Raw genomic sequence first — 15,748 nt, 5'->3', positions numbered from 1 at the left:
TCTCTCTCTCTCTCTCTCTCTCGCTCTCTCTCTCTCTCTCTCTCTGTTGTATGCATATGTGTGTTTGTGCAGGTGAATATGCCGGTGAATATGCCTGTGCTTTCCTGCATCCATGTGTGAGCGTCTGGATGCTAGAGGTCAATGCTCCTTTCAACCGTATATTTTGAAACAAGGGTTCTTGCTGATCCTAGAATTTGCTACAGTTTTGGTGAGACAGAAAGCCACCAGGGATCTACCTGCCTCTTGCCCCTTAGCACTATAGTTACAGATACACACCACCACATGGTATGTTGCTTTTATGTGGATGCTGGAGATTCAAATTTAGGTCCACATACTTGTTCAACAAGTCCTTACCCACTGAGCCATCTCCCCAGCCCTCAGAAGAGCAACATATGATGAATAAATATTTTTTACTGGTGTATATCCATTGCACATATTACTTGGTTTTGTAAGGACATTTTATACAAGCATATACTATCCTTTCATCACTAGCCACCCACACATACTGACATCTCTTCATCTTTTTCTTCTGTCCCCTCTCCTATTAGCCTCATTCGTCCCCTGGTCAATTTTGCTTCCACTTCCATGGCATATATGCACACATGATTTTAGTTAGGTTTATAATATCGACGAACCACAAATGAGAGGAAACATAGTTGCCAAAATTAATTAGCTTAAAATGATAATCTCTAGGAAAATGCAGCAAACTATTGTGTGGAAGTCTAACTCCGAGATGGGCTGTCTTAAGAGACACAGGAAAAATTTCATCATTTCCACCCATTTGCCTGGAGCTCTGTCTCCACTGGGGGAGTTCCTGAGAAGTAGACATAAACATTCCTTCCTTCGGTTGAGCCGTTCATTTGAATTCTCCTGTGGTTCTCTCCTGTCTTTCCTAGGAACAACGTAGGATGGTGGCGAGTTTAATGATGTGATCAGGAAATAGAACCAGCACCCCTCCAACTAGGGACATTGCTTCAACAGAGAAAGGTCACTGCCAAACAAACACTATTACCAATTTCTTATGAATTGTTCTGGTACTTGCTCTGGCTGTTAGAGGTTGTAGGAAAAATATTACATAGTTTCCCAGTGATTTAGAGCTTGAATTTTTAACAAATGACCCCACAAAAATAATGATTGCAATCAAAACCCCAAGAGGTTTTAGTAAAGCCTAAAACATGTATTATATTATGAATGGCTATGAAAAATAAGCAGAGTTAAAACTTCTGAAGATCAGGCAAAAGGAAGATGGGTTTTCCCCATCAGATACAAAGACATATTGTAAAGCTATAGTAATTAGGATTGTGTGATAACACTACAGAGATAATTATGAGTTTCCTCCCTTTATCTTTGAAGTTTATTATCTTAGCAGGGCTTACCCAGGAATTATCTTTTATAGCAGAACATTCACAAGCTCAGTAGTCTAGGAATGCCTGCTCTACATGAAAGCTGAGTAACTCCCGTGTGTGACATGAAGAGATACACAGAACACACAGACCACCCTGCGCACAGCAGACTCACTATCCAGCCATGGAAGACTGCACTAATCAAGTAGGACAGAATTAAGATCAACAAAACCACAAGTAATTGCCAAAGATAAAACAGAAATTGGTGGGAATTATTACCTAACTCAGCCTCAACCAAAATGGTTTCACAACAAATTTTACCATATTAACAATATTTTAATATGAGACATACATTTACTCATACAGATTATAAAATATAAGTTATAGAGACTGGAGAGATGGCTCAGTGGTCAAAAGCACCTGCTGCTCTTCCAGAGGACCAGAGTTTACTTCCCTGAACCCACATTAGGCAGCACACAACTGCCTGGTACTCCAAATCCAGGTATCTGATGATCTCTTCTGACCTCTGTACACAACTGCATGCATATATACAAACCCCTATACACACACACACACACACACACACACACACACACACTATTAAAAGTAAATCTTAAAGTTATGAATCAAAACAGGTACAAATATATAATCTGCAAGGCATATTCTATTTTTTACATTGTTGTTATTGTTGTTGTTTTAGAGACAGGATCTCACTATGTAGTCCTGCTGGCCTGGAACTCCCTATGTAGACCAGGCTGGCCTCAAACCCACAGAGATCCTCTTGCCCCTGACTCCTGAGTGCTGGTATTAAAGTTGTGTGCCACCACGCCCAGGCCTACAAGGCACGTTTTATGATGTCAGACCAGTATATAAAAATAAAAAATTGAACAGTAAGAATACTTTCAAACTAAAACATGTAATGGATTTTACTTCAATTTTATAATTCAACTTTATTGCCTCCAGGAGTTTACAGAAAGCATTAGCGCATTCTTTAAGCTTTTGTGTGTGACAAAAGTCCTTCCATGCCCCTCCCTAGTTCAAATCCAAACAAGAACCAAAGACAAGACTGCAAAGACACAGTGCTACGTATCTTAGTTCAAATTGTGGTTCTTGGAATTTGTGAATAACTTGAAATTTTAACAAAAAATAATCAAAAGTGAATGTTCTTAAGATCTAAGAAGTAAATAGAATTAGAAAATATGTGTCAAAATAATTGTGCACAGTTAGCAGCCATTATCAAATCTTAATCATAAGATTTAGATTTTTAATTCGGAGGATATATAGACTAGCAGTAGTAAAAGGGGAGAATTATTTTTAACCAAAAGTTCAGGACATGTTTTTTTTAAAAAATAGCAGGCCCCATATGTACTGAGAATGTGATTCAGCGTACCGAAAAGTCATTTCACATATACTTTCCATGAATATTTTACAATTCATGCAATGTGTGTGCATATATATAAATATATATATATATATATCTTAATGTAGTGAAAGAACAATGGAAAACAGAGAAGGGACATTCAGAAGAAGTCACATGCAGTACTGGGCTTTTGCCCAGCTATGCTTGCAAGAATGTCAAGGGGCCAAACAATACTACATGCCACATAAATAACTGATTTCATTGGTTCATGGTAGTTTCAATCCTGGGGAGAACTAGGCAAAGATATAGAAAGGATTCAGCATGCTCTAGACCCACAGTGCACCGAAAAGACCATCAGATACCGGGGCTGGAGAGATGGTTCAGTGGTTAAGAACACTGACTATACTTGTAGAAGACCCGGGTTCGAATCTTAGCACCCACATGGCAGCTAACAACTGTCTGTAACTCCAGTCCCAGGGGACAGCCTCTTCTGACCTCCACGGGCTTTGCACAACATTGGTGCCCTTACCTACATGCAGGCAATACATACATACACATAAAATAAAAAATAATAAATAAAATTTTTAAAAAGATAATCAGATATCGAAAATTATGATTCCTATCTCATGTTTATCTTAGGAAAATAAATACTTATTGGCTCTTTATATCATAGTTTCAAGCAGAGGAAGTTGGGTACTACTACTGCAAACAGACATATACGCATAGAATTCTGTACATCACTTCCAGCCCAACATGATCATGCATATTGAATGTGCTACATCCCAACTACAAAATGCTCTACCCTAATCCACATAAGCCAAGCATCATTCTTATGAGCCTATATCAGGTCGATTTAGACTTTTCTTATAATGTAAATACCAAAGGAATATGTAGAAAATTGACCTTTCAGTATCCAAATTTTCATTCTATTTATCTACAGGCCAAATTCTTAATATTTTCTGTATGTGTGCTAATCCTGAAAGAGTTATACACATTATTTGTAGGATGAGATCTTGAGCTACATAGATTCTATGAAAAATTTTCAGTTCATGAATAAAAGAATAATTGATGGGGAAGAAATAAGTAATAAAATTCCCAAAAAGGTAAAAGTCAGCATCTTTACCTTTGTGATCTTTTCTTGACAAATATTAAAGAGATTTTCTACAGTAACAGAAGCAGAAACAGTGACAACAGCCTATTTTAACTCAGAGGATAAAGGGGGCGGGGCTATTGGTTCCTGGATCTTCTTGTCTAGCCATTGGAGGAAGGTGTCAAAATTTGGATTTTAAGTAAGGTCATCCAGTTTTGACCTCATGCTCAGAATATGCTTTGTTAATTTCAAACAAGCCTTCAGACTCTGTTCAAATGCAAAAGCGGTATCACCACTCCAAATCACACCGTCTCCATTAGAGAAGGGAGAGTGCAAGTAAACGAAAGAACAAGGTGGAAATGAGCTGACTGGTAGAAACAAGGCGGTAGACATCACACTTGCATCTTTCTGTTAGTGCTCAGTCAGTCTGACACCATAAATAGAAGACCTGTCTATAAAAATACCATTACTGCACTGTCACCTGCTAGTTATTTCCTTAGTCCACCAGAATCATGGGGGGAAGGTGTAGCAGAATGGAATGCTCTACAGACAATTAAAACGGGGGACATGTACTCAGAACAAAGAGAAAGTTCTGCAGTTCTCCAGATTAAAAGTTAACTGAATAGCAACTTACTAACATATAACAGTATTAGTAATGGAAATCAGATTACATGTACATTTTCCCATCCTAAGACAAATACAAGATGATATTTTAAGTGATAAAAGTTATTGTCTTAATCCACTTCCTGTTTCCATAAGAAAATACCTGAGGTCTTATCGATTTACCTACAAACTTCATGATTTTGTCTTGCTTTACCGCTGAGCAGAGTGCCATAATGTAAATATACCACATTTTCATTAACTACTCATCAGGTGAGGAACACAGGTTACTTCCATCTCTTAGCTATAGTGAAAAGAGCAGTGACAAACACAGGTGTACAAGTATCTCTGCAGTAGGATGTTGAACTGTAAAACTGGGCAGCAGGCCCCAATCCAGCCAGAGCAGTGTTGGCAGCTGATTACTGCTGGGTGGGGAAAAGCTGATCTTCATAAAGGGAGGGCTCTAGATAGGCTCACTAGACTTCAGTGGATGAACTTGCACCAAGGGACATCTAGGGACACTAACTTAACCTGATATGCCTTAACACAAATGACAGAATGCATGAAATCCAGTCAGGGGGAGGCTATGGGAGTGGGCCAATGGAGAAGGGGGTATAAAGATGATTAAGATATTCTGTATGAAATACACAAAAATTCAATTAAAAATTTTCCACAAGGGGGCCTGGAAAGATGGCTCAGTGGTTAAGAATACTGGCTGTTCTTGCAGAAGACCCAGGTTCAAATCCCAGCACCCACACGGCAGCTAGCAACAGTCTATAACTCCAGTTCCAGGGGATCCGAAGCCCTCTTCTGTCCTCTGCGGGCATTGCATGGCACGGGTGAGTTTGCATACATGCAGGCAATACACACATACACATAAAATAAAAATAATAATTTTTTTTAATTTCCAAAAGGTTACTTTTATAAAGAAACATTTAAAAGATAACAAGTTGGGCTAAGGATGCTGCTTGGTGGGAGCAGCTCTTTGCCTAGTGCTCTACTTATTTTCTATTGCTGTGCTAAAACACTCTGAACAAAACCAACTTGGGAGGATAGGGCTTATTTCATCTTACACTTCCAAGGCACAGTTCATCTTTGAGGGAAATCAGGCAAGAACTCAAAGCAGGAACCTGGAGGCAGGAACTAAAGCACAGACCATGGGAGAATGCTACTTACTGGCTCACTCCTCTGGTCTGTGCTCAATCTGCTTTGTTCTATAACCCAGGACCACCTGCCCAGGGGTGGCACCACCCGCAGTGGGCTGGGTCCTCCCACATCATTCAACAATCAAGAAAATGCCTCATAGACATGGCCACAGACCCATTCAATAGGAGAAATTCCCCAGTTGAGGTTCCCTCTTCCCAGATGTGTCAAGTCGACAACTGAAGCTGTCTAGCACACCATATCATGTAGGACTCTCTGTGTTTGATCCCTGACATCATAAATAAAAAGGAACAAAGCATACATCTAGAAGTTCCAAGCAAACCACTTTAAAAAAAGCATCATTAAGTATTATTGTAATGCAGGATTGTTCTTCTTTTCTTACAGCTATACAAGGCACAGATACTGTGTACTTTATGGCATGATATCATTAACCTCCCTATGACAGCTACCAAACCAAGTTTTATGAGAGAAAGTTCTTAAAGCCTCCCAATTCAATGTCATGATGCCTCAGCATAGTGTGGTTCAAAGGCTATTTCCTAAAGAACCAAAATTATCTGATAGTTTTCAACTCCATTGTAAGTAGATCAACACCACCAACATGCACTTTTACATATATGCATACATTTGTGTGTCTATATGAATGCATGCGTATGCACAGCTATGTGTCTATACACTTTATCTTATTTTAAGGTATTGTTAAGAACATCCCTTGACAATATGCAGCCAGAAACCAGGGTTACAGGAGAACAATGTGTGAACTTTTGAAAGTTCTACCTATTAGAAGGTTTAAGGTAAGTAGCCATCTGTCAGGGGATTAGGGCAGTCTGGCAGACCTATGGCTGGTATGCTCTGTTTTTAAAGTATAATTATATGTAGCTAGATTTTAACAGCCACTTCCATCTTATTGATAGAGTTTTATTGAGAGAATTATTTAAGAATCCCCCAAGACTACATTCAGACTAGCAACCCAGCCTGAAATACAGTTCTGTTCTGCTCCATTCAGTTCTGAAAGTATTTATCGCATGCCTACATGGCACATGTGACAGCACATTCAGAAATCATGACAATAAACGCTGACTGAGAGAACTGGGTCACAGGTCTAATAGAATATGTGATAGAGTTGCAGCAATAGAAAGAGAAAACACAACAACAAACCGACAGACAAATTCCTTGCTGTGCCTGAAAGGAGGCAGTAAGGCAGCACATTCATTTCCAGGGAAGTATCACTTGAAATAAGCCAGTGAGGAAGTAATGTCTGGATGGAGATGGGCTTAGAGAAGAAAGAGCAAGAGGAACGGAGGTGGGAACATTTGATGAAAGTTAAAGAACATAGGGGGTGAGGTGGGGGGGGTGATGGGATGGGGAAGTGGCTCAGTCCATAAGGTCATGGTCTTCAGATAATGGAGAAGAGACTAAAGTCTTTAGATCTCAGCTGTTGGTCAATTCACTTCTCTGTAAAAACAGTGTTTCTGCAATAGGAGACACATTTAGAAAGGAAAAAAATATGCATTTTTCTACATCTCTGCATGGGCCTACTTGATTCGGGCAGAGAAGAAACCTGTTTGGAGCATAGTAATATCCTCCATTTCTAATTTCCTTCAAGCACATTCTCACTGAGGAGAACCAGGCTTTGGAAACATCTCTTTCTTAAATAGGAATCTTATATAATGTATGATTATAATAGTTATAACTATATATACATATTATATGATTTAATAGCTCTAAGCCTCCATGCAGATGTACATGAATGGATGGATGTGCATATGAGTGTTCTAGACCACATATGTGTCACATTACAAACTCATTCGAACTCAGGCTACAACCTGCAAGTATTCTCTCAAAGAAAAAGTTCTATTCTATTTTTAAATATTTTGTAGGAAGTCACAAGTCATTGACAGATAAGGATAATCAGCCTGCTGTTTGTCCAGTTTGGTCTCACCCATCCTCTTTTTGTAGCAAACACTTACTTGGATCATCCGTCTGTTACAATATTTTACTCTGGATATGCATATGCTAACAGAAATTTTTAGCAGCAGTAAGTCAGCAGGACAAGGTTATAACAAATACTACAAATTAGTAATGTTGCAAACCAAGTTGTCTAACTCCATTGGAAATGAAACATAAAAATTTCCAACCAGAGAAATGACAGCTAAAATAAGAACAAATGATATATTAAACATGAACTACTTGTCTCTCTAACATAGAAATATTAGTGATAAAAGAAATTAGCAGTCTTTCTGCCCTCTGGTGGTAATAAAATCAATTGCAGCATTTAGCAAAGTCAGGCATAGTAAAATGTCCCTGTTATGAAATCAGATGTTTCTCCTTTGCCAAAATGTCTGTAATAAAACCCTGATTGCTACATGCCACATTTCAACTTTTGAACTTTCTCCTGGCATTTAACTTATTTTACAATAGAAACTGGAATTATTTTCCTTTGTCGCACCTTCTTTTGCAGAATGGCCGCTTAATTCTAAGGACATTTCATAAAACTTCACATAGTCTGACATCCAGCAAAACTGCTATTTCACTTTACAATACAGTCTTTAAAGAATTACCAAAATAATTAATATTCCTTTCTTTTCCAACCCATTCTTGTGAGTTTACATGGTTCCACCAAATCTGCTGAATTCCTTTAAAATACTGGTACATTTATCTTGACAATTTAGACATTTTATATTCCCGAAGGCAAACGCTTTTCATTAACTGGTCAGTCCTGGAATGGAATGAATTTCATTCCCAGTCTGAAAACTCAGACTAGCAAACTTATCTTGGAGGTCTGTGTATTCTATTCTTAATAACAGTATTAATGAAAAAGGTTCAGAAAATGATTGCTGACCTTTAATTTACTTTTGTTGTGAATGCATTATTGACTTGCCAAAGAAGTTTTTAAACAAACAACTTGGGATACATTTTGACATACACACAGGCACTCTAATTTCTTATGAATTTGCTTGAAGCATTTACCTCCTCCAAATATGCTCATGAATCTTTAAATACATGTGTTGTTTCTTCAAGAAATAAAAGTATTATTCTTTCAGCCAATTGCAATGTACCAGGAAAATAAACAGAAGGTGTCGTGTACTGATACAGATCATACACAGTCGAGAACTTAAGTCCATTCATGGGGACAATTGCAAGTGATAAACAAAAATCAACAGCCAGGATGTCTGCATTTTAATCTCAGTTTTTTCCATGTGGTCTTCATCCCTTCCACCCACCTCCCACGCCTGGCCCCCAACACATATATCTCGCCAATCCTAAATACCAAGAGAGTTTCTGCTTTCTCTGTAAAAATTTACACTGAGGATAGACACTGCTTTGAGTCTCTTCTGGGTCTCATGGTGGTAAAAATTTATTTTCATTCCCTTACCTGGAATCCCCAGGTAAACCCCACCTTTCTTTCTGTGACTCATTAGGGCTTGAAAACTGGATACATGCACTTTCTGAGGAAGCATTTACCATCCTTCAAATTAAACACAGACATACACAAAGCAAAATACAACAAAACTGATCTCCCTAACCAGGAAGTTTTCCTTTGTTTTTTTCTTTCCTTCCAAGTGCTCATTTCAGCCCCTCTGGGAGTCCATAGGAGTTTACAAATTTCTGTAGTGGTCTCACTTTCACTGGAGGGCAGACATGGGGAGGAGACTGCGGGCCTCAGTGTGCAGGGTGGCCTGGGGAGACAGCCTGGCATAGCCAGCACCCAGGAGTCTTTGGCCACCACACACCTGGCAGGGCAGCCACCAGGGCAGGGGTGGAGGCCAACTGCGAGGATCCGCAGGCCCGCCTCCTGGTGGGGACAGGACCCAGGAACTCCGAGGAACCTCCAACATGTTCAGGCCTGTAACGAAGCTGACAGACCGAAGACAATGGGGCCAGGTGTGGGTCCCCAGAGGCATGCCCGCCCCCATCTTTCTCGTCTCCGTCCCACCCCCGAGCCCGGCTGCACCTACCGCACCCCACTTCTCAGCCCCACATGTAGAAAGCTAGTGGGGATCGCCTGGAGGAGGGCTCTGCGTCCACACGGAATTTTCTATTGGCAGGGGGAAACCAGCCATCCCTTGCTGTCCCCACATTCCCCATCCACCCCTGCTGCGCTCAGCTTAGTTCCTCTGAGCTGCAAGAGAAGCCAGAATGGAAACTAGGGGGTGACCAGTTCCAGGGCGCGGGATCCACAGATTTGCTCCTACACCGGTGCTTTCTGGGACTACTTGGGGTGGAGGGGAGACAGTAGCACCCCTGCCGCCCAGGTTAAGGGAGCCCAAAAGCCTCAGGAGAGCCCCAATCTCTAATATCTTGGGTCTTGTCGCCGTCTTCTCTTTGGGGAAGCTCAAGTTTCCCCGAGTTACTGCAATAACTTTCCCAAGGGCAGACAGATGAGGTAGGGGTGGGGTGGGAATGGAGGTGCCGGAGTACCAGGGGGATCATCAGCTACACACACACACACACACACACACACACACACACACACACAAATAGAAAAAAAGTGCATCTTACCATTGATTTTGTTTCCAGGGTCCCCATGGGCGAACTGGAACCGGTCGGTTAAAAAGTGACAAAGTAACACAACTCCTGCAGCGGCCAGGTCGGCCCTCGAGAACCTCGCCATGGCGCGACAGTCCTCCCCAACCCCGCCAGTCCTTCCTGGGCGCCCTGGGCTCCGACACGGATGGGGCTCCGCGGACGGGCGCTGCCGAGGGGTCTCGGGTGGGATCCCGAGGCCTGGGCAAATTTCGCTGGGATCTCCCTCCCGGGAGCAGAGCACTGGCGGCGGGGAAAGGCACCGGGAACCCAGCGGTCTCCGGACCTCGGAGTCTGTCTTCACAACTTGCCCCACTCTCAGCCCTCCGCAGACCGCGAACCACCACCCGCGGGCAGCGAAGGCCACTGGCAGCCAGGGCTGGCCAACTCCGCGGTCCACACCCGCAGCGGCTCCCGGTCGCCCGCCAACCGGGACTTCCGAGCGCCCAAGATGCGCTCCGTTGGGCTCCGAGCAGCTCGGATTCCACGGCCAGCGCGGGTGCTTCTCTGGATCCAGGAGGGCTGGCGGCACCGAGGAACTTTCCCAGACTCCGGCTGGGCGTTCGCGGAGGCTGGAGGAACCCCTCCGACAAGTTTTTCTTCTTTGCTTCGCCCAGCTCAGGGCGCGGGTCCTCCGGGGCAGCGGAGGGATGGGCAGCCGGAGAGCAGCGCCCTGGGAAGGTCCGGAAAAAAAAAAAAAAAAAAAAAAAAAACGTGTTTTGAAAAGAAGAGAGGGGAAGGAGCAAGGGGGCGGGGGGGCTGCACCGAGGCGGAGGGCTCCTGGGTCGCAGGCGGAGGCTCTCCGAGCGCCGAGACCCCGGACTTTGGTGGCCGAGGCACCGCCGCCGTCGCTCTCCGGCTCCACACTTTGGGGAGGGAAGAGAGGGAAGGCGGCTTGCAATTTGCCAGATCCGCGGCGGCACCCTCCTCCCTCCTCCCTCTTCCCTCCCACTAGCTCCACCAGGCTTCTCCCACCTTCCTCCCCTGTTACAAACCAGCAGCCGGCACCGACCTGTCCAATGGCTGTGCTTTCATCCGGGGCCGCCAGACAAGTCGCGGACAGATTCAGCCGGGGAAGCCAGCCAAGCCCGGGCCGGGGTAGGGGGGTGGGGGGGTGCGTACCCCAGCCCCGAGCGCCCCGGGATTGGCCCGGGATGGGATCGCGAGGACCGCGGTGCGCGGGGCGGTGGTACCCCGGGGTGGCCGGGACGCCATGGGCCCTCCTGGCTTGCGCCCTCCGCATCCCAGCCAGCGTCGCCGCACCCACCTGGCTCCCCGACTCCTATGTGGGGAATCTGGGCGCACTGCAAGGTGGCGGTGTCTGCCTGGAAGCTAAAGGGTTAATTACAGTTCATCCATCTCCCCAGGAGCTGGTAAAGCAGGGGTTGGGGTGTGAAAATCAAAGCAAACTGAAGCCAGCTGGTTTACTGACCCCCCCCCCCAAGCCCCCTCGGACCCCAGACCCGCGCCCAGGGGAGGGTAACCGGCTGCAGCATCGTCCTGCTTTGTAAAGTGTCAGCATGAGCAGAAAGCGAGAGTTTAAAGGAACAGGAGGCCCATTGAATATCCCACCCGGGCTTTAACAGGCTTCAGCTTGCTAGTTTGTTTTTGTTTTTTCAGCTCCGGGACAGGCTTCACTGTTAACCCCTTCTGGCCCTCTCATTCCGTGTGATTTTACAGACAGTTAACCTCCTTTTAACCGGGTAAACGGAAAGCAAAGAAGCGAAACATTATTGGTCACAAGTGCGCGTTCTAGACCCACACTGCCTGGGCTGGAATTGCAATTTCCGTACAAGGAGCAATTAATTTCCAAGCCTCAGTTCCCCAAGCACTGAATCCGAATTCTAGGCTAAAGTTTAGCAGTGGGTCAGAGGACTTGATTTTTGTTTGCACCTTTCCTACCCGAAGTACAGGACTTTCTCTTGAAGACAAAAGGAGAGGCTTAATAGAGTAATACCTTTGATCGTGTTTAGCTTCAAATGAAGGCATCATATTGTCAACAGACCCCTCAACTAGTCATAAGCCCCGCCAGAAGTGGGCCAAGATAAGTGCAAATTCTGATAAGAAAGTATGCCTCTGTATTGGGAAGCAGAAGCATAACATGTTTTCCTTAATGTAATGCTCATTTTGCTTTGCATTTCAACAATATATACCTATACACACTTAAATATGCCATGCCTACACCTTTGGTTACACTAAGTGGCTTACTCTGTCCAGAGCTTCTTTCCAACTGGTTGACTTCCTCCTTCCCACCACACTGAGGAACAGTGATTCCCTTTGTCCTGCTCTGCCAGGCATGTTTGAGTTTTAGGTGCTGGCATATCTGATCTGAGTACACAGAATATTTGCTAATTTATCACTAAAATTTTTAAATGTGGTATTTTTAAATTTTATTTTTTATTTTATGTGTATGAGTGTGCAATACCCCCAGAGGTCAGAAGAGGGTGTCAGATCCCCTGGAACTGGAGTTACAAATGGTTGTTAGCCATCACCACTGTGGGTGCTGGGAATTGAACCCCTGTCCTCTGCAAAAGTAACCTGTGCTCTTAACTGATGAGCCATCTCACCAGCCTCATAAATGGAGTTTTCTAATGGATTGGAGATGAATTTTCAGTTTTTCTCTCTGCTCCTCCCACAGCTGACGCCCTCCACCATCACCAAAAACCCAGACCTCTGTTTCAGGATTTCAGGCAGCAAGCTTCCCAAACTCTCTGCATAGTGCCAATCCCCATAATGTCCACGATTTTAGGGAATCTGGTGATGGTTCCCTAAAGCAGCCCGAGTCCTCTGCTTTTGTAGTAGGGGAAGGTGTTCCCCATCTTTGAAAAGAAGCAGTGTTTATCTCCTTACCATTTTCTTTCTCTTTTTTCCTTGTAAGTGTGTGTATGCAAATTAGTAGTATTTTCTGTCTGTGGCCACCCAATGGTGGCTATAAATCTACCTTTGTAAGTGAAAATTAGCTGACAAAATTTGAAGAGGAACCAACTAGTAATTTAGAAGTAGCTGACTTGCATTTGTTGGTCTACATCTTGGGTGCTTTCTTCCTATCCTAATAGTATTCTCAAACTTGCACACAACTGAGTCTGCTTCCAGTGGGTATTAGGACATGCTGAGGAGCCTATTGAGAACATCCATGAAGTCTTCAGTGCATGGAATCACATAGACACTGGCAGAAAGGTAAGGCTAGGGCTATAGAGAAGGCTCAGTGGTTTAGAGCACTGGCTGCTCTTACAGAGGACCTGGGTTCGGTTCCCAGCACCCACGTGGTGGCTAACCACCTGCTTTCCATACCTCCAGTATTTTTATTTTATATGCATGAGAATATTGCCTACATGTAGGTAAGGGCACACATGTCATGCAGTGTCCGAGGTCAGAAGAAGGCATCAGATCCTCTGGAACTGGTACAGGTAGTTGTTAGCTGCCATGTGGGTGCTCAAAATTGAACCTGAGTCCTCTGCAAGAGCAGTCAGTACTCTGAACTGCTGAACCATCTCTCTAGCCCCTAAATATATATATATAATATATATATATATATAAAGGTGAGGCTAGAATATGATCGAATATATTATTCAATTTAGCTCTCCTTAACCGAACCTTATCTGTAGGAAGAAGCTCAAAATGAGTTCAGAACTAAGTACAAAGGAGCACTACTGCAGGAAGTCTGGGCTGTGATACTTTGTCTTAAATGTCAATGAATAATTATTTGTAAAACTGCATTTTGCCTTCACAATGTAGCAAATATCAAAGAAAATATGTAAGACAATGTGTTCTGAGTGAGATGGCAAGAGGTGACTACTCATATAACTCTGGCTAATTAAAAGTGATCTGTTTGTGTCTACATTACTGGATCTGCCCTATACATATCACCACTGTGGCAGTATCTGTTTCCCTTTCAAGAAGTCTGCAGAAAAGGTTTCACCATCTTCCATCTGACATGACAGAAGTGTTGTAAGTTTGTTTCTGTTAAAGGTACAGAGAAGAAATAACTATTTCTTTTACCCATTGGTTTACCCTGAGCTATTTTCCCAAAGTACAAGTGAATTAGAGATTGCAAATGAGTGGTCCTTGTTCCTTATCCAAGGGGAAGATCTAGAATTTACAAGGCACCCTCTCCTTAAAGATCATACATCACATTCATTCTCAACAACATAGAATTCAAGGAGACATTAGACCTGAGTTAGCATTTCTTCAGATTTCAGACTTGTTTGCAACACCTTATCTCTACTAACCTTCAAATATCTTTTTTTACAAAGTTTTCTTGTGGCTGTCCTTGAAGACCCTAGGAAGCTGAGTGTGACCTTGCGCTTCTGATCCTCCTGCCTCCACCTCCAGAGTACTGGGATTGCAGACTTCATTCCATCATACCCAGTTTGAATGGTTATAGGGATTAAGCCTGGGACTTTATGCATATTAGGTAAATCTCTCTACCAACTGAGCTATATCCCCAGATCCCCAGTCTTCAGAAGCATTTTTGACATGTCAAAGAACAATTATATCTGAATAAAGGTACTTTCAGTTAGCTATTTCACCCTCCGTCCATCTCTAGCAATGTTCCCTAGGAGCTGTCCTATATTGAAACTTGGCTAACAGAATGCCTCGGAAAACAGTACGTTCACACAGAAAAAAAGCCCCATATGCAATATAGGGTATGGGATATCTACATTCACTGTAATCTTTTTTAAAATGATTTTTATCCATCTTTACAAGATTTGTCAAAACTTCTACCACTATAATCTGATGAGGAGCCACTGCTAGTGAATTTTTATTCAGTCCTAATGTGAGAATCTTTCCTTTTGGTCAGCTGCATTTACTCTCCCTCCTCATTGATAGGGCTAATTTTTCGACCTCTCCTGCAATTACAAGACTCATTGGTTCATCTTGGCTGACCTACTCTCAAAATCAACTTGACTTTTATTGTACTGCTGATGATATTTCAGCTTACTGTTCTTTAGAGTTTTAAGCAGCATTTTTAATGAATAAAGTATTTGAATAAAATAAGCATCAAAACAAAGCACCTACCAGTTAAAACTCACTATTGACAGAACATTTATCATACAAGAACATGTACTGTCTTTTAAGGCTTATACCAATGCTACATTTGCTATCTATCTAGATGAAATTAGCAACAAAATTGTATTTGGCACATTTGTAGTAAAATAAGATGGTATTCTGAGTTGTGAAACGCTTAAAGGGGGTTTGTATAATAAATGACATTTTAAAAAAATGAGTCACTCAACATAGCGGAAGGAAATGCACACGATGGAACAGCACACTATTTAAAAGCCCAGGGAGAGGGTACTTTACATTTTAAAACAGCAGTAGCACACAGTAGCGACACACAATTTATTTCAAAATGATTGCACTTAAAGATGAGTTTAAGATTGTGTTTTGCGGGGGGGGGGGGGGGGGGGGATGGACAAGCACTCAGCGAGCATTAGTGAATTAAAAAATGTAATAACTGAGTTCTCTAACACATTGCAAAAATAGTGGAACTCAAGGCAAGAGACTAAAATGATCATGCTGTAGACTTAGTTATCCAGAACTGAATAGATAGATATAGATATAGATATAGGTATAGATAGATATAGATATCTCACAGGAAGCGTGTTTCTTGAGTGTCAGCCCCAGGAGAAGCTGTACTTCCTGAAGAGCCCCTGGTGGAGGTGG

General features: G+C 42.8%; 1 protein-coding gene across 1 annotated transcript in view; it reads right to left on the bottom strand.

The window, feature by feature from the left end:
- Positions 1-10,198, bottom strand: part of Plxdc2 (plexin domain containing 2) — a 468,383-nt gene extending 458,185 nt beyond the window's left edge. The window contains exon 1 of the mRNA XM_008855025.3: positions 10,058-10,198. Within this exon, the coding sequence (XP_008853247.1) occupies positions 10,058-10,169 (112 nt within the window). The 5' untranslated portion in view covers positions 10,170-10,198. The remainder of the gene's footprint in view (positions 1-10,057) is intronic.
- Between the last annotated feature and the right edge of the window lie 5,550 nt (positions 10,199-15,748).

The sequence above is a fragment of the Nannospalax galili genome, unplaced genomic scaffold, assembly GCF_000622305.1.
Source record: "Nannospalax galili isolate Female #2095 unplaced genomic scaffold, S.galili_v1.0 scaffold487, whole genome shotgun sequence".
Classification (NCBI taxonomy): domain Eukaryota; kingdom Metazoa; phylum Chordata; class Mammalia; order Rodentia; family Spalacidae; genus Nannospalax; species Nannospalax galili.
Note: the sequence above shows the minus strand (reverse complement) of the source record. Positions and strands in the feature narration are given on the sequence as shown.